Genomic DNA, 20,056 nt, shown 5'->3' with positions numbered 1-20,056 from the left:
GCTGGAGGCTAGCAGGCCGGAGGCTGGCTGACTGGGGCGCTGGCTGGAGGCTAGTCCACTGGGAGACTGGCTGGGACGCATGAGGCTTGACTGGACAAGTGATTGAGTTGACTAGCTCAAGAAGAAAAGGATTTGAATCATTCCCCCGAAGAACAATCAACCACTTTAGGAAGGCAAAGTCCTCGTCAAGAAACCTGTTCTTAGACACCTTAAAGTCCTTCTAGGTAAATTGCAGGCTACAAATTAGCTTTTGTGCTGGATCCATATTTTGGTCAGTTCGTACTGTCACAGTGCAGTGGGGAACTCAAGGAAAAGGCCTAAATACAAAAACACAGGACATGAGGGATCACACACAGACGAACTGACCAAAAGTGAAGGGAACACCAAGACTTAAATACACAAGGGAGGCAGGGGTAATTTGGAACAGTTAAAATACATCAGGGCGCGGCAAACAATCACCAATGCGGGAAAAAACAAAAACGTAAGTAAAAAAAAACAACCAACACACAAGGAACTAATTTCAAAGTAAAACAGGAAATAAAGAGAGTCCAAAGAGTCACACAGAGGGCAGATCGTGACAGGTTAAGGTAAACTTCTTCTGGTAGGCAACAGTCCTAGAATTGTGGTTGAAATAAGATCTGCTCAAAATTACATTTTACTTGGTTATTATCTTTCTTAAAAGATTATCCCTTAGAATTGTCTTTACATCCTTAATTTATTTCATAGTATTGGTTACACATAGAAGTTAGACCTAAAACTGCACCCCTGAGTTATTACTGATGGATTTAAAATTTTGATAACCATCGTACCCTAAATTTACGCTACAAGTTCCAAAACCAAGTTTCTACATCCCTAATCACATCTGTACACTGTACTGTGCCCTTGTAGTTAGGTCCTTAAATAATACTCTCAAAATTATTAAAGGTTTTTATGCAAAAGCTCATCCAACAAGCGGAATCATGAAACTCAGAGTAGCATTCCATTGATTCACCAGATTTATCTCAATTTGAATTTAATATATCACACACAGCAGACTCAGTACATTCACAACCTAGATCTTTTTAGCAGTGTGAGATGAGATTGGGTAAAAACTGCCTTTCTATTAAGTCAGGGTAACACTAAATAGTTCTGATAGCCTTCTAGAACAAACATGTAAGCAAACATGTTCATATGCATCATAAGAGATTGATGACATTGATTTGCTTGCATCAAGTTTGTAATAAATGTACAATAAAACTAAACTGCATATAAAAACTAATAAAGAGATCAATAAAGAAACAGAGTGGCTGGCAGAGTTCCTGCGCTGACTCAGAGAAAGAAGAGTTTGGAAATCTGAATGTTGTTCTTGTTCTTGTATTTTCCAGATTGAAGCCTGCAGTAAAGAGGCCGAGAAAATCGATTCCCTCATCAACTATGCCAGCCCCACATTGGTCTCCCAAGTCCCCCTTTCTGCCTTCCTCACCTCCGAGATCAAGATCTCCTCCATCCACTCCTCCGGGCACCTTCCAGCTTCACCTCTGCCCCCTAGCTTGTGCTTCCTCCTTGGCCTCCTCATTGCCACAGCCCCTGGCCTCCACCAGGTCTAAATGCTTATTATCCCCTCCCAGCCTCCCCCTCACCAACTGTTGAGTGTTCCAAAGTATCCCCCCACCCCCTATCTAAGATGACAGGGATGTCATGAGGTGACTGTGCTTCAGCAGTTGCAGAGCAGGAAGAGGCAGCGAAACCGTCTTTCGACAATCATTCCAATTAACTCACCTGCGTGTCAAACAATCAAGGCAGTGGAAAGCTATTATTATGGAAATCTTTTGTATGAACAGATGAACAGTATTATTCAATGGATGAGTTACTCATTGGTTTTCCCTCCAGTGAAGTGTGTTTTATTGTGTGCGTGTGTGAATGTGTGTGACCTTCAAGACTTCATACCGATTTGACTTTATACCAGCAGTGTTTGTCCATTAGTTCCAGCAGCAAGCTCTCCTCTGAAAGCTGTTAAGTGGGAATGTAAATTTCATGACTCACTCTGTCTTGTTCTGAGGCTTTGCACGTGTGTTTATGTGTGTGTGTTTGTACACATGTTTCCAGCTGGATTTCGGAGACAGACAAGGACAAAACATCCATGTCTGGCAGCACATCCGTCTGACAAATTACTTGAAATCCCTTGGCCACACACACTTTCACACGCACTCAAAACAAAAAAAATGATTGGTGTTGCTAAATCCAGACTTCGCTGATCGTTGAAGTGACACTTTCGAAGCCTCTGGTAAATGAGAATTCACAGTTTGTACCACAGTGCACCATGTATATACATGTGAGGTGTATATGGACCTAGTGTTTGAACCTCTAACCTCAGCAGTGTTAGTGCCATGCTCATGGACTGAGCCAGCTCAGATTAAACTAATCCAGCCTCCAAAGTCACTTGTAACTACTGACCAAACAGAGTACCTGAAATCTGAGCAGACCAAAAGCCAATCAAAAGTTCAAATATTAACAGAGCCCAGTTTATGTTGTGTTACACACAGCAGTCTACTAAAGCATATCAGAGGTGGATAAGTGATCTAGGATCTAAAAAGATCTTGGAAATCAGTTAGATAACAGTTTTACTTGATGACATGAAGCTTTTTTCCAAAACAAACCTGATAACACTTTTCCCGATGTGGTGTTCATAAGATTTAAAAAATATATTATACTTACATCCTGAATGCAAAAAAATAAATTTAAAAACATAATGTATTACTCACACTGTGCAAGAAGTGTAAAAGTATAAAACTGTCATAGAGCAACAGTATAATTAAATGCTGTGACAAAGAAGCAGTTTATAGACCATACAGTTGTTATCCTGCATGGTAGCCCATTAAGTAGAAGTCATATGCTCTTTAAATTACTTCTTACCTGCTATTGTTGAATCTGATTATTTCTCCTAATAAACAATTCATCATTTAATCTATAAAATGTGAGAAAATAGTGAAAAATTGTCATCACCATTTCCTAGACCAGTGGTTTCCACTAGGTGGTCAGTACCCCCCACATGATGGGAAAAACTGGATATTTTTATGTCTTAGGGCATCTAAAAACTATTCAAATGAAATTATCTGAGAGGGAACCATGGCTCTTTGATTAAACCCTTCACAAATCATAGACTTGTGCGACCTGTGACAAGGACTCTTGACTCTTGCTCCCTTTTGCCTGTCCCAGATCCATGGTAAGGTCTTTAAATGTTTTGTATTGTCCCACTAACAGTTCAAAAGCCAAAGTTTTTGAATTTACAACATTAGATATCCTCATATTTGAGAAGCTGAAGCCAGGGGATGTTTGGCAACAATTCTTCAAAGCTGAAGATCATCTGCCAGAATGCACTGATGAGCCTCATGTTGTCAGAAAATCAATTCCAAAAGACAAAGATTCTGTCATTATGTTTTTTATTTATTTGCTTTTTTTTTTTTTAATGAAAAAGATTGTCAAATGATTCTCAATTTTTTGAGCATCCTTGAATGCATCAGTAGAGTTAGTCCCTGCTTATAGCTGCATAACAACATGATAATGTAAGACAACATACATATGTGTTCAAGGGTTACCCATCTCAACTTTTTCTTTTTCAACTCTACAAGAGGACTTTATAGTGCACTGAAATGAAATCAATCAAATGGCTGTCTGGAAGGGAGGGAACAATTTGAAATCTGCCTGTATGCTTTGGAAAATGGTCAACAGGGATGCCAAGTAAGCAGGATTGGCATTTAACAGAGTTCTCCACCAATCCAGTGTTGCACTTCAGTAAAGTAGGATGACTTGTAAGAGACATATTTTTTTTAAAACAGATTTTTAGCACCTAGTATTCAATCCTACAATTCTCATAATGCTACTTGATTCAGTGTCTTTAAAACGGCACACCTCCAAATTATGAAGCAGACTTTTTATTAAAAATTAGTAGTCTCTTAACCCAACTTGACACAACCTTAATGACATCACCCATAGCATTATTAGGTTTTATTTTCTCAGATTTAACAAAGCTCCTCCAGAGCCACAGAAGACATTATACAACTGTTTTCATAGTCTGAGTGATACTCCCTCTGATGAGAAATGATCTTGATATGTACAAATGGTGGATTGCCCCTTTAATGGGCTAGAACATGCCAGATTGGTGGTATGGTCCTTTAAAATTAGCTTAATTTCTGCATATTAGCTCAAATATCATATTATATTATAGTATGTCTTTGTTTGTACAGGATTAGAATCTGCAGCAAAGGCATCACAGGTACACATGTACTGGAGCATCTTATGAGCACCACTTATATTAAAGCGCTATCAGCTATCAACATTTCCCAACAGCAGGTGAATGGTCTATTATCATATAAAGCAGTGGAAAAGCCTGGATCATCTCTCCCTTTGTGTTAGGCCAGTAGCTCTGAAAAGTATTAAAAGGGATGCTTCCTCTCTGTACATATGAACTAGAAGCCATCTAATAACAAAAGGACAATCAGCTAGTCACTACCCACAATCACCGTTGGGTAGAGAAGATTTTCCACAGTATGCCTTGCATATAGTGTCTTATATGAAGGAATAATAAAAATGCAATAACTTTATATTTGTTAAGAAATGTCTCTATATTTGATATGTATCTGATAATGGATTGAGATAATAATAACCTATGTGCCATGTTTTTTAAACAAATAGTTGCTATCCTTTATTGCATGATGACAATTATGACGTGTTTTTACTCCAGAATGTACTACAATATGTTTTGTCCCGTGTCTGTGTTTGTCCATCTGCCTGTACAGCACAATGTGTCCCATTGTCTAACAGTATTACTGTGCAAGGCAGCTCTGTAGCAGGGAACCCTCACCACGGCTCCTCCATTTGTTATGTGTATTATTATTATTTTTATTATTATTAATATTATTATCATTATTAATATATATATTGTTATGTTTATATCCTCTGGAGCCAACAAGGATTTGGGTACTTTTTTATGTTTTCAGTGTTCAATTTGATTTCATGTCACATTAGGGGAATGAAAATTAAAGATGGAAGAGTTCACACATTCAAACTTAGCTGAAGTTGTAAAGATTTTCTGCTTCTGATGAAGTTTTTCTCACCGAAAAGAATAGTCAACATTTTGGGTTGTAGACTTATTCACTTTCTTTCTTAGAGTGAGAGGAGAACGACATCAATCTTATTTCTGTGCTCTAATTTCTAGGGGGAAACAGCTGGCCTACCTCTGTCAGTACCAACACTTCTAAAGCTGAGCAATTAACTCTCTGTATTTTTTTTTTTTTTGATTTACCCATACATGAGGAGTGTATGGGTAAATCAGTAGTTTAGTATAAGAATATTGTATTGAAGAGTGAAAATTTGTGGTTTTAGAGGTAGGTACTTGTTTTATTTCTTTACAAACAATAGTTTATTCATCCGTTAGCAAATTAATGTTAGCTCCATCAGTTGGTTGAAAACTCATTCTCTGACTTTTGTAATGTTTTTGGTTGACTCATATGAAAATGAGAAACAGTGCAAAAGGACCTCTCTAGAGCCAGGGTTTAGTTTGTCAATTCTGGGCTACTGTAGAAACATGGCGGTGAAACATGGGAAGAGGACCTGCTCCCTATGTAGATATCAAAGGCAATGAATCCTGATTCTTAGTTTAAGGTGATTAAACGCCAATGAAAATATGCCAATATATATATATATATACTCAAATTTCAAGAGGCATGTGCTGGGACCATGGACACAATTATGTAACCATCTTCACATCTCACTCTCAGAAAGAAAACTAGTCAAATTTCCCAAAATGTTCAACTTTTCCTACATTATGATTTTTTTGTTCATATTTTACAGCTAACTTGGCAGCCCTCTGGAAGCCGAGGGAAGAGTATTTTTAGCAGCAAGCTCATTTTGTCCTCTCTTTCCATATGATTTAAATGTAGTGTAATAGAGTGAAACAGAACCAGTTAACTGTCCTGAGCATATAAACCCTCAGGCGAACTGGAGGAGTCAGTCCAATCATCTGAGATGGTTTCTTTAATGATAACACCCAGGACTATCGTCACTCATACTATGTGTTTTGGTCATATCATGTTTGATTTCTCTTACCAAATTGTATATGGTTTTTATGGCTCGTTGAGTGCTCTTCCCTTTGCATCATCACTGTGTTGACTTTGTAAAAGTGCCATGAATTTAAAAAAAAGAATTCAACATGATGCATATTTCATGAAATATAAAAAAACAAACAATACCACAGTGTGTAGTGTGTCATTACAGCCTGTTGTGAGACACAATGTAAGCTCAGCCTTCACACCTGAAATTCAAATACAATAAAAGTTTAGCCTCACTACTGAAAACCAAAAGATGGAAAAATGGGATTCAATTTTTAATCAGATTCCTTGTTAAAGCTTCAGATGCTACAACAAAGAGTATTAAACAACTCATTATCAGTTATTATTGTATTTGCAGACTTGCCTGAAGGCTGGAAAGGAACACTAAGACTTGTTCTGATGTATCATTTGTTACAGAAGTTCCCAAAGCCTCTGCTCACAGCTCAAAACTTTTCAAAATATAAGGTGTGTGAAGCTGCGACTGAGACATTCATTTTTAATCCACTTACACAAAAATACAACCTGGGAGTTATGTTCTCTCTCATTCACATACGCACCTTATCAGATGAGCACCTGAAGTGCATCATTAAAAAAAAAAGGATGACACAGAGGTTGCAAACGCAAACATAATGTGGAAAAATTACATCATTGCTCAAGTATCTAGCTCTAATTTTTTTTTTACTGTCCTGTATTTTGCATCAAACTTTCTTTACCTCATTTTACCTGACGTCGGGTACTTCTATACCAGAAGATGGGCAGCTTGAAAGCCTGATAATACACAACTAGAGTTAATCAAGTAAATCAATAATTAAATTCACTAAATAGTTTACAGTGGGTGAAGCTCAATAGTTGTGTGTTTAAATCCTCTGTTAACAGTAACAGGCTGCCACTGAAACTGGTATTCATTAAAGCAGACATATTTTGACATTTAATGTGCTAAAGAAAAACTCAGCGTTCGTTAAATTGTCATATTTCAAATGTTTTGTCATCCAAATGTCAACTTTTAATGATGTGAGGTTATATTTGACAATCTATTCATAATTTGGCTGTTTGTCTTCAACGAAATAAAAATGGCTTCAAATTCAAGTCAAATAAGCTTCACCGATATAACATTTTGATAAAAAATATGTTGCAAAAGTATACAAAGATCAGCCAGAACATTAAAACCAGTAACCATATATATATATACTGTATATATACACCATTCAGCCACAACATTAAAACTTGTAATTGGTTTTAATGTGGCTGACAAGAGTTATGTGTACATAAACAAAATGACAACACATAAGAAATGCAATTATTGGAAGTAATAAATAGCACTCCGCACTAACTGAGGCTAATGGGAATGTAATTAGTTTTGCAAGCATGTGTTCATAAACTAAAAGTAATGGACAATCTAAAACCTTTGCTTGTCTAGTTTGCAGATCATAAAAAACTCAGTTTATTCATCATTAACTCTGTGTCTGCAAATGAAACCTTACAATAAGCGCACACAACAATGAGAACAAAATAATGTCTATAAAGATAGATACTGTATGGTACATCTTCTTCTTCTCATCATCATTATTATTTATTTTTATTTATTTTTTTGACTGATTAATTAAAGGTATTTTTGTTTTTGGGGTTGTTCTTTACATGGTCGCATCCATATTGCTGTGGATAATTTTCCAAGCAAAGTCTGGTGAAGTTTGCACCCCAAGTAGACTCTCCGGAAGTCTTCAGAAAGTCCACTTGGGGTGCCAGCCATAGGGGCCCCTTACTCGCAACATTATGAGTGTACTCACTTAGACAATCAGTTTTACCTACAAATAAAATGATTTACATATTCTGCCTAATCTGTTGGCTTTTTGTAACCTGTCTGATCGTGTGACTGCTCCTGTTTCTTGCTCGATTGTTGTAGCAATATCACAGTTTTCCCACATCTCAACATTTACAGTAGTTTGGTAAATATGTCATGATAACCACTAGAAACTATGGCCCAAGCTAAGAAAATAAGACCCGAGTTGTAATAAACAACAAAGGATCTTTGAAGATTGGAACACTGTGGTTTAAATAATGCTGCAGAGTGTGATCACAACTGCAGATTGTTTTCTTTGGTCTGAACCATAACAGGAACTCTGACAAGAAATCAAGTGTGAGAAGTCACATGTCTCAAACAGAGCCCTGAAATGTTTACCAGAAGAGTTTGTCTTTACTGAGACAGGACTTGTTTAAACAAAGCATAGTCCATGTTTGGAGTGATAATCCACACACCTACAGTGTTTGGTGAGGATGAAGTCCAGCAGCCTCGCAGCAATTGTGTCTCTAAAAATCCTTGTTCAAAGTACCTATTCAAATCCACATGAATGTCACTACATTCTGTTTGGAGCCAACTGTGAAAAGAAAATAGTTTAGCTAAAAAGTCAAAATCAGATGGGAATTAATGTAGTGAGCTGTTATAATTTTTTAATATTTGATGAATAAATAAATAATGATTCCTTTCAAACAACAACTGATAACTGGCTGTTCTGTAAATATACATCAGTCAGATAATAAACAGAGCAGAGAACAGCAATGCTTGGTCACAGACATTCTGCCGTCCTTGTCTTGTCTTCACTGAGTCTGCTCCTGCTTTCTGATTTGATAAGCCTCAAGTGTAAAAGAATAAATATCACAGAGTATAAGCTTAGAAATGTTAGTAACATCTTTGTTCTGTCACAGCTGTCTGTGACAGAAGGATCTCAGGACATTAACCTGATGAGGTCTCAGTCAATAGCTTCACCATCATAGAGACTCTTGGCTCTTGCTTTCCATTAATATTTGCAAAAATTGGTGTTTCATAAAAGTGCCTGATCTGTTGTAGCCAGAAAGTGCTTACCAGCAACACTCGACACTCGACGATCAATGATGATCTAGTTAATAATCATATAGCATATACCACCGATCAGCCACAACATTCAAATCAGTTACCAGTTTTAATACTGTGGCTGAATACATATATATATATATATATGTATATATATATACATGTACAAGGATTAAAGCAATCTGTCCCTAATGTAAGATTACCTGGAATTTCATTAAAACAACAACAGATAACTGTCTGTTCAGTAAATGTAGTTCAGTCACATAATAAACAGAGTGAGGCTGGGTCACAGACATTCTGCCGTCCTTGTCTTGTCTGGGTTTGCCCGCCATCTGCCGACTATTCTTTGAGAGCTGAATTGTTTATTATCTGGAAACAATGAAGATGCTTCAGGGTTAACAGCTTCACTGAGTCTGCTCCTCCTGTCTGATTTGACAAGCTTCAAGCTTCATTGCTCTGAAACCCAACTGAAAGTATCAACAAGATGATCAACTGTTACATACATACACAAAAGGCTGGATATGATTTAACTACAGTTCATTATAAGACCTCTATTATATTTGCTGTCAAATAGAAGAAAATGAAAACTGATGATTCAGTACATCTTTAGTAGTCCCTCCCCTCCCGTTATTAGCAGTTCCATAACTCATATGTCATCTCTGTTTAAATCGCATTTTTTTTGCTTCCACGAATCAACTTCCCTGTGGGGTCATTAAAACCTCACCTTGCTCTTCCTCCATCATCTGTGATTTCTGCCTTTCCTCTCATCTCTACCCACCTGTGTGCCCATCATCCATGCAGGGGACTGGGCAAGGCAGCAATCTGTCCTTCCGGGAGTGTTAATGGGACCAGCATCCCCATCTGCCCCACCAGGAGCCATGTGTGCCTCCTGGACGCCATCTGTCGCCAACACATCCCTCACCATCACAGTTGCAGGCATAAGGGAGGGGAGGATGGAGAGATGAGAGAGAAAGGGGAGAAAAAGAAGGCAATGTGGAAGGAGAGCTAAAGAGGGAGAAAGAGAGATGGAGGAAACGGATGAGTGAAAATACGGATTAAACTGCTAAAAACTTCTTAGACAGTTCTCACCATGTGTTTCTAATAAAGTGAAAACCTGATGATACCAAAATTGTACAGACGAAACTGGAGGTTGATCTATGTGTTTTGCTCTCAACCACTGCTGCCATTACTGCGGTGGCAGAGTGGAACTGAATCCATTGACGCTAATAGTGAAAGCAGGGATGTTTGAGTTAATCACAGCTGACAGTCGTCCATTACAACAGATGAAGTGTGTGAATATGTATATTCCAGGATATGGAAAAAAAACAACATACTGCTTCTCATCAAATGTGTCATCAAAAAACATTAAACTACATTATTACTCAAAAAACATCATTTAATAAAAATCAGAAGTACGTGATACTGTAAAAGTGGAATTTCGACCAGGAAATGTTACATATGCAGGGTGGCAGCTAATCATTTAGCCCATGTAGGCAGACCTCAGTCTTTAGTGGTCCCTTGTTGGTCCTTTGTCAGCATGCCTCTCATAATTGATCAACACATGAGGAGATTTAGGAAGTAAAATTGATTTCAATCGAGAAATTACGGATTTTAGTAAGTCTCAGTAACAAAGTCTCAGTTTGTTGTTTCAGCAGCTGATAACAGCACAGACCTGAAAAGAAAAACTGGACAAAATTGTGTTGAAAAGTTTCAGTTTTTTATATTATTACTTTAAATGGCCTTTGGTGAAAATATTTTCAACATATAACAGGCTCTAAAGGGTCTGCTAGACACAATTATTGGCAAAAGCTCTTTAAAAATTAAATTCTTTACATAAATCACAGTCTTTCATTTGAATATATTTATTAAAAAAGTTTGTTTCACAGACCAAGTTTTATAAAAATGACATAAATCAATAAAACCAATTTAGAAATAGTTCAAATAACTAAAAATCAAGGCGCATGGATGATTAAAAGTAATGTGAAATGAGAAATTCAAATATTTCCCCACCAATTACTAAAAGTCCATTAAAAGTCCATTAGAACATGGTAATTTAAAGTCTATGAAGCAGAGGAAGTCCCAAAAGACCAGATAAAATGTCTGTCCCACTCAGTACTTCTGGCCATGTAGGGGGAAATGACATCAGGTCATGATCCTGGAGATTTCTGCCTAGCCTGTGGTTTCGCATCACCACGGTGCAGTACACTGTGGTAATTCACCATGGCAGGCCCTTAGGAACACCAGGGAGAAAGGCTCACTTCCAATGTCCGTGTCATGCACTCACAGGCTTCGGCACATGCTAAGTCTGTGAAGGTTCAGGGCTGTTCCACTTTGAAATCAGCAAAGTGTTTGAGGGCTCAGACTCTTTGAGCCCTTTACACTTTCTGTAAGTCTGCAACTTTGCAGACTTTGCTTAAGGAAAAACCCGCGATGCATTGTGATGTGACATTAAAACGGTGCTGACAGAAAAGGACTATTTAAGTGTATTTGTTTGTCTAATCATGGCAGGACTTATACTTCAAACATGTTGACAGAACACTTTTACTTATTAACAGGGAGAAATGACTAATCTCATGAAATATCAGCAGTCTGAAATACCAGCCTCACACTTTACTGTGCATAGAAATGCCTCTGTCCAGGGAATATGATTTTACAAAGTGCTGTCCCATTTCTCCTCAAGAGTTTTGAGCCTTCAAACCCTCCTGCACTTGCAATGATAATGTTGATTAAAGTCTGTGAAGGTTCAGTGTTCAGGACTTAGGGGACATATTGGAACTGGGCCATACACACAGCTATCAGTCATTACACACCTGGTCCTCACCTTCACCGCAGGCAAGAGCAGTCCCCAGCTCCGTCGTTAACGTATTGCTGTTGTCTTAAACTGCCAACTCTGTCATCATCGTTTCATCAATGTTTCATTTAACTCTGGGTTTCCCCATCCAGCAACGAGGCAACATCAGAACCATGAAGGAAGTACTTAATATGAAATTAGATGAAATGGTGATACCCACAGGTAAATTTAGTTATAGTAACAGCAAAAAGTGATATTAAGCAAGGTGAAATGTATGCAATATAATCTAGAAATTAGAATTGGATAAAAGGCAGTAGAAACATTAGAAATAATTTCCAATTATCAAAGTAAAGCTAAGGCTAAAAATAAGTGTTGGAATAATTATATATTTCTTAAGTATAGAGTGAATAGTTTTTGCTTTTTGTGTCCTGAACTATATAAATCTGTATTGCTCTTTATTCCTTGTGACTTCAATGTAAACTCAGTATTTTTGTCCTTGTCAGGATCCTTAAGGAAGGATGATTCCATTTTTCCAGTGATAGGATCGGTCAGTAGTCACGCTGTTTTTTGGCAGGTTTTAATTGTTTGAAATTAACCTGTTCAAGAGTTGTGGCTGAAAAAGTAAGCTTTTAAAGTAGAGGTTTAATTACTGCAATCTTAAAAACCTGCAGTACGTAGCCTGTTAATAAAGATAAAGATAAATTGATCAGATCTAATATGGAAGTGTTAATTAAAGGTAATGCATCCTTGAACAGCCTAGTTGGAGTAGGGTCTAAAAGACAGGTTGATGGTTTAGATGAAGGAACTGTTGAAGTGAGCTCGGAAAGATCTGTAGGAGAGAAAGTGCTGTTCCGTTTCTCATCAAGTCTTTAGAGCCTTCAAGCCCTCCTTCACTTACACACTTGCAATGATAATGTTGATTGAAGTCTGCGAAGGTTCAGTGTTCAGTCCTGATGGTTGATGATTTACATAAAGACACTGTTAGCTCTGAAAGATCTATAGGAGAGAGGCAGTCTAATTATAAATCAGGCGTTAAAGTTGATTTCTGAGGAGGTGATGAATTTTTTCTCTAACTGTGATCATTTCATTTTTAAAGAAGCACATGAAGTCATTACTACCGAGAGTTAAAGGAACACATGGCTCACTGGAGCTATGACTCTGTCAACTTTGCAACAGTACTGAAAAGAAACCTGTGGTTGTTCTTATTTTCTTCTATTAATGATAAATAACAGGAGGTTCTGACATCACACAGGTCTCTTTTATATGTTGTTAGACTATCTTTACAGGATAGGTGAAATTCTTCTAGATGGGTGGAACGCCACAAAGCACACATTTGTTAATTGTGCCACAGAGCTAGCCTCCTCTGATTCGCTACCCTCTTTTTCAGAGGGGCAACGGTGTCGAGTGTTATACGTAAGTTGAGACAGCTAAGCTTAATAAATTCCCACTGAGCAACAGCCACATAAAATTAAATTATCAGGCCTTTTTTTACAGTAATATTTTCAAATATGACAAATATTTAAAGTCAGAACACCGGGATGAAAGTCGAGCTGCCGCTTCCACTTGCACGTTGTTTAGAAGAGCTGGTAGCGAAGATGTGTAGCGATCCCAAGCGACAGAAACATCAAGGACTTTGCCTGAGGGGTCCACACTGGATATGTGTTACCCCGCGCTGGCCGGGATATATATATATATATATATATATATATATATATATATATACACACCATACCAACATCTTAAATAACTACATCTTGAATGTAGTCAAAAAATTGTTTGTTTTCTATATTTAAATTGTTCTTTTTGGGGCATACTTATTTTACCAAGATACTACAGGTAAATAGGGTACACATTTTAACTAATAGATATTCCAATGAAACTTCCCCAGCTGATTACTTATATTAAGACGATTATTTTCTGTATTGTAACTGTTCTGAAATGTTATGTTTAAATATGCAAATGATGCATTGTTTAATAAACTATGCACTAATTTGCATACTTTTCCAAAACAGAAATCTGAACATTGGATAAAGCCAGGTTCAAAGCCAGGTCCCACACCTGCGAAGCCAAAGGTTTTCACAGAGGGGTGTTTTGGATATTGCTCTTTATCTCTCCAGAAATCAGAAAATTCTGTCAACAGCCATGAAAAATCAATTTTTCACAATGTTTTTAGGAATAACATGTTTTATGAATCAGGCTATGAATCATGTAAGAACAAAGCCCTCTGTAAAAACCTTAGGAATACAGATAAGTAGACTTTGGTTTGGGTATTTGCTTTCCACACAATAAAAATAGAACTTCAACCTACTCAAATAACATTTTTAAGAACTGTTGTTGTGTTATTTCTACATGTATGATTTTGTACTTAGTGTGTTAATGATATGCCAGTAGTACCACTTAAAGCATTATTGAGTACACTTCCGTGCAAATATCTCTGCTATTTTGAGAGACCATTAAGTTCTGATTAATTGTATTTAAATACAAAGAGTAATTATTATTGTGTACCAATGCCAAACAAATATGCATGTACAGGGGAAAAAGACAGAAGAAGTGCTCAGGGAATAACGTGGGTAACAGCTTTGTTTTTAAGAGAGACTTTACACTAAGTACTGATAATTGTTATATTCATTGAGGTTTCTTGTGCAACAGGAATACTGTGGTGAACTATTCATAAATTCAACCATTATGTTTAAATTTCCTCATTTCGATTTAAATGTTTGTTTTTCTGTAACTCTACAGGGGTTAACATAAAGTTCTCCCTTTTTATACCTTTGGCACTAATTACAGTGTATTAACAAGTTGTTCAGGCTGTAAAGAAGCGGTCTATGGCTCATTCCTTTTTCAAGGCAAGTAAGTATTAGGCATGCAGGCTGTAATATGTGTTATTACTTATTCTGGTATATTTGCACAGACCTACACTGTATACAGTCTGTCACTACAACAACTACATTTAAACAGAAAAAAAATGTATGCTTATGTTAAATGTAAAACGGAAATTTAATAAATAATACATAGAATGCAGGAGATTACTGTTTTTGCTTGAGGGTCTGTGGCTCTGAACTGTAGTTGGAAGCTTCTGGAAAAAGCTGAATAAGCCCGGCTAACAGGTTTACATATTTAAAGAACATTTAAGTATTTGCAGCATATTATATATACATTAATAGTTGTCCAAACGTGTTGTTATTATAGTTTATACAGTTTTAATATAGTAGTGTATGGCATAACTTCCATGTGCACATGGAAGTATACCACAGTTACATGCAATTTTAATTTAACATACTTTTTTGTGATTGCATGTAATATTAAAGGGTTCACTTGTAGTGAAAAAATGCCAGAGAAATTTCACAATCTTCTGAAGCTCCACAGAGCACTTATGCCTGTTTTCACTCACTGCCTTAGTTTTAGTAAATTACTCTTGTGACCTATTAGTCATTTACAATACGGTTGACACCCACTGTACACTACCTGCCTGGCAGCTGTTGGTCATTGTCCGAATTTTTGGCACAGTTAGCAGCAGTGGCTCTGTTGATTTGAGGGTTCAACCAGGGGCACATATTGTCTTTAGTTGCAATCAATTCTTTAGATGCTTTCATATTTGATTTCAGCACACTGATAAAACCTTTCAAATTTTATCCCCTGTTTCTTCTACATCCTCACGAGGCCTTTTGGATTTCTTAACAGATTTCCTTTGTTGTGATTCATCTCCATCTATCTTATACACCGATCAAACAAAATTAAAACCAGTCACCGGTTTTAATATACTTTTTTATGTCCTTCCTACACTCCATTTCACAACACTGAATTGCACATTTAATGATGGTCCTCATTTAACTATAAATGGAGGCATCTCTGTCTGTCTGTCTTTCTGTCTGTCCTTTGATTTTCTCAACAACCGCTCATCCAATCGACTTCAAACTTCATGTGTGTAATGTTGAGGACCCATCCAAGTGTAGTTTGGACTGTGATGGTTTTTGGATGAGGTTCCCGAAAAACATAAAAAGAGAAACACACGCATCCATATAACAGACTTCACGGGCACGTTTCAAAGATGGCTTCCCCTAGTCAAAGCATGGATTCCCAAGAAATCAAGCTGCAGCTACAGACCTTGCACAGGATCATCTTAAGTGTGGGAATATTTTAGACAGAGACCCAAGCTCTGCAAATTGTAAATGGCTTATCACAGCAGTACAACTGCTATGCACGGTCATTTGAAGCAAAAGCATCCCGAAGCACTTTGTTTAAGGTCAGACGCAGCACCAGCAAGACAGCACCATTTTGTTGACTTTTTAGCCCCACCCAAGCATGATATATTAGGATTATTAGCATGCCGAACAAGTCATTTATGCACCACTGTTGTTTTGATCTCACTAATTCAAAAATACATTTGCCAGTATTTTTTTAACTGCATGTTACTCCAGTAATGAAATAAATCCATGCCATACCCATATTAAGTTTTAAGTCAAGTTCTTCAGGAAAATACTGATTCTGCAGTTCAGGGAAAGGGTTACTATGACACACTGATTAAATTAATCTATACTCACTTACCAGACTGTGTTCCTAATATTTTAATATTTAAATTATATAAATGCGATGGACAAAATATTAGGAACTCCTCTCAGTATAATCCAGTATAGATCCACAGCACCACAAAATACAGCCTCCAAAATCACCATGAAAATAAATCAACACCTCTTTAAAACAGATTAAATAAAAACTGAACATTATAATCCTCATTAAGGGAGGAATTATTGCAGACCTGTTGTATTATACTGCATTATTTTTATCTAGGTGTACCTAATAACTTGGCTAGTAAGTGTATGTGTCACAGCAATCCTTTTGAATTTGTGGTCCAGTATGTTCTGATCAGGTATCTGGTAAATAGGGTCTCTGATTATTAATAATATTAAACACAGCAGTGACGTGGAAATTAGATGATAATTACACGATTTAATAAAATATTGAACAATTAATGAGATAACAAGCACGTTTTGAACAGTGCACTGCACTAGTCAACTTGTAAAGGTACTTTACCTTTTGGTGATGATCTATCACTGTGTATATATCACTTAAATGGAACCAATGAAAAAGTCACTGCAGGATGTAAATAATGGAAAAAAGCAATAAACACTGTGTGTTCTTGTTGACAGAGTGGATATGTTATCCATCAGAGGAAGTTGAAAGGAAGCTGGAAGGAAATTATTGTCCAGTGAGGGATAAACACTAATTAAACTTCAACACATCCTTTCTGAATCACTACTGCTATATGTACATTTTTCTCCAGCCTTTTATTAGTATATATAAGCCTCATTAAACTTATCTGCATCTTTTACATCATTTGCATGGTGACGTGGTGTGGTTTCCTTCCTTGCAGAGAACAGTTCAGAGAAATCCCCTTCAATTGCAGTCATGTGCTGATGTATGGATGCATGCAATGTGTTTTTACCAGGACACAAGTGTACTGTAAGGTCTCCACTGTCTGTTTTTTTCTTGGTTTAAAAAAAGTTAAACAATCTCACACACAGCACAATATCCATGGCTCATTTCTGACTAAACCATCCTCTGCGTACACTGCATTCCAAACTGTATACCACAAGATCAGATTTGGATTTAACAGTATATTTGTTAAATTGCTTTATATCTCGCTATATATCTAAATTCTCTTAATATCAATATTTGCTTTGTGTTTGTAGCATCTGCATCTTGCAGTTTTTGATGCACAGTGCCTAATTTACGCATGGCTCGCACGGTGGGTACCCTCATTAATTATCTAAATCTTCCAACATGGTACCAGACCTTCTAAGTGACCTTCTGTGCATTTTCCTACAAATTTATGAGCCGTCTCACACATACTTCAGGTTTATACAGTAATGTTATTTGTAAAACGGTGATTGTTTACTAGTAATTTAAGTAAATGAAACCTCTTGTGTTAGGAGAAGGGAGTTCTCAGTTAAGGTAACAGTAGTGGCATAGTTGTGCACATGTATACCCTATCATGACTAATCCAGTCATTTTTTTTTTTTAGATTTTTAATGTAATTGTTAAAATTATTTTTTCATGCATTTTGCTTGTATCATATATATCAATATATCTGGGATCTTGAATTGCATGCCATCATGTCCCACACCTGCAGGTTTTCATACGTATAAAGCATTGCAACAGTTGATTTCAGGAGGAATCTGCCAGTGCAATCAGCTGCCGTGGGTTTTGGCAGGAAACATGCAGACTCATGGCTCTATGCGGCACATAGATTCCATGTGCATTGTTTTGCATCCAAGATCCTTTAATAAACTGCCAACAAAATCTTAGATGAGAGAAAATAAGGCTGAAATCCCAAAGGGTCAAGTGAGTAACACAGGATCTCAGTAGTAGCTGGCTGCAGGGATGTGGGTGGAGGGCCTTCCTCTTATCAGCCTCCCACAAGGCTTTTCTCTGTGGGAAGCAAAACAAAACCTTGCTGCTGGATATTCATTACCAGCGTTGATCCTATCGACTTTTGTTTAATTGCTTTCGGATTCAAAAGGAACACACTTTACCAGCACTTTGCGGGCCAAATAGTCAAAGATTTAGCCACTCCAAGATAACAGAGCAGACTTTAATAGCTGATAAACTCCTACTGTTGGGTTTTTTCCATGTGCTGAAAGCGCTGGACTGGTCACCAGGAGCTCTGTCATTGTAATAATTAGCTGGTGTTTGAAATAAATTGAAAAACTGCTGGTAGAGCAAAATGTCACAAATCTCCTGTAAATGACGGAGAAGTAACCTTGAACTCTGGCAAAGGCTTTGTTATCACTGAAGAAAAATGAAAATTATTTAGAGCCAGCTGTCTCTATTTAATTTCTTACATTTTCTCATCAACTGATCGAGTCACCTGACCAGCCAGCTGTATCCTCTATCCAGCACAAACTAAATGAGAGACAGGGTACACCCTAGACAGCTCACCAGTCTGTTACAGGCCTGGAACAAATACACACACATTCACACCCAGATACAACTTAAAGTCCCCAGTTCATGTAACCTGCATGTCTTTGGACTGTGGGGGGACACCCACACAGACAGGCCCCAGCCACCTGGCAGATTTGAATTTCGGACCTTTTTGTTAACCATCTTGACAGCCGTAACCCACATATAAAAACACTAGTTGTGTCAAAGTGCACGTCCAGGCAGCCAATTTGATAATGCCACTGTTTTTCTTGACAGTTGAAGTGTGTCAGTTCTAGGAGATAGGAGTATGGCAAATCCCATCATTACAGAAGCCTTTTGCACAAAGTGAATCTTTCAGACCTTAATACTCTTTAAGTGTTATTGGCTAAATAACAAATGCACTGTGCAGATTTAAAAATATTGACTCTTGACTTGGCTTGACTTGACTCACATGAAAATCATCATGCAATAGCAGCCTCTCACAAAATTTAAATAAACTAATTTTCTAATTTATCACTGATTTCCATTCAACAGTATTGATCAAATAAAATTTAAATATTATTTTTAATGATTAATGATGCTAAAAAAATTATATTATCTATTTTTTTATTTATTAAATGGGCCTGCTCAGGGAAATCAGATGTCCATCCAGTAGGTTTCCTCTGGCAAACTGACTGCCAGTGGTGTGTGTTGCCCTTCTGAAACCACAGAATTGAAAGTTTTCAAACTCCTAGAGTAACTTGTTATTATTAATTAAACATTTACATTTACTATATTTATTATATTTATATTTTTTGTAACATACTAACGCATATGCACCTTTTCTGTACAGTTTGTCTTTCAACTGTATCTCACAGTCTTCATCAGTGGATACAGTTTAGTTGTTCAGTCATCGTGGAGCTTGTCCAGGTGTCATTTCATGCTCTAAGGATGGAACTTTAGAATACAGCACAATGTAATAATGAGATTAATAATAAACACTAATAATTATAATAATATGGCTAATAATAATAATAAGACTAAATATAATGATATAATGATATGACTGAAAGCTCAGAAAAGTGGACCTTGAGAGATTATTACCTCTTTAAAATGAGTGTTTTATCTTATGTTTTACTTTATTTTACTAAAGTTTCACTTTATAGTACAAGATGTGCAGTATGAATCCCATTCATTCATACATCTACTTAAATGTTAAAATTTGACCGCAAAATCACACAGTGTTTTACCCATTTACAAATCTCACAGCACATTTACAGATTTTTCTTCACATGTTAATGCACGGGTTCAAAACTCTCCACACAACACAACTAATTCTGCAACAATATTGGCCTTCTTGTTTTCATATCTTTAATTTAACATATGATTTGAATTTCCCTATTTTAAATGTGACATACAGAGTCACATTCCCTT

At 36.9% G+C, this 20,056-nt stretch overlaps 1 protein-coding gene across 1 annotated transcript in view; it reads left to right on the top strand.

Annotated features, from left to right (window-relative positions):
• reck (reversion-inducing-cysteine-rich protein with kazal motifs) overlaps positions 1-5,048 on the top strand; it is a 98,719-nt gene extending 93,671 nt beyond the window's left edge. Inside the window, exon 21 of the mRNA XM_040126884.1 lies at positions 1,365-5,048. Within this exon, the coding sequence (XP_039982818.1) occupies positions 1,365-1,586 (222 nt within the window). The 3' untranslated portion in view covers positions 1,587-5,048. The remainder of the gene's footprint in view (positions 1-1,364) is intronic.
• Positions 5,049-20,056: the final 15,008 nt, after the last annotated feature.

This window comes from Xiphias gladius, chromosome 5, assembly GCF_016859285.1.
Source record: "Xiphias gladius isolate SHS-SW01 ecotype Sanya breed wild chromosome 5, ASM1685928v1, whole genome shotgun sequence".
Taxonomy (NCBI): domain Eukaryota; kingdom Metazoa; phylum Chordata; class Actinopteri; order Istiophoriformes; family Xiphiidae; genus Xiphias; species Xiphias gladius.
The sequence above is the reverse complement of the archived record's forward strand: the minus strand, read 5'-3'. Positions and strand labels throughout refer to the sequence as shown.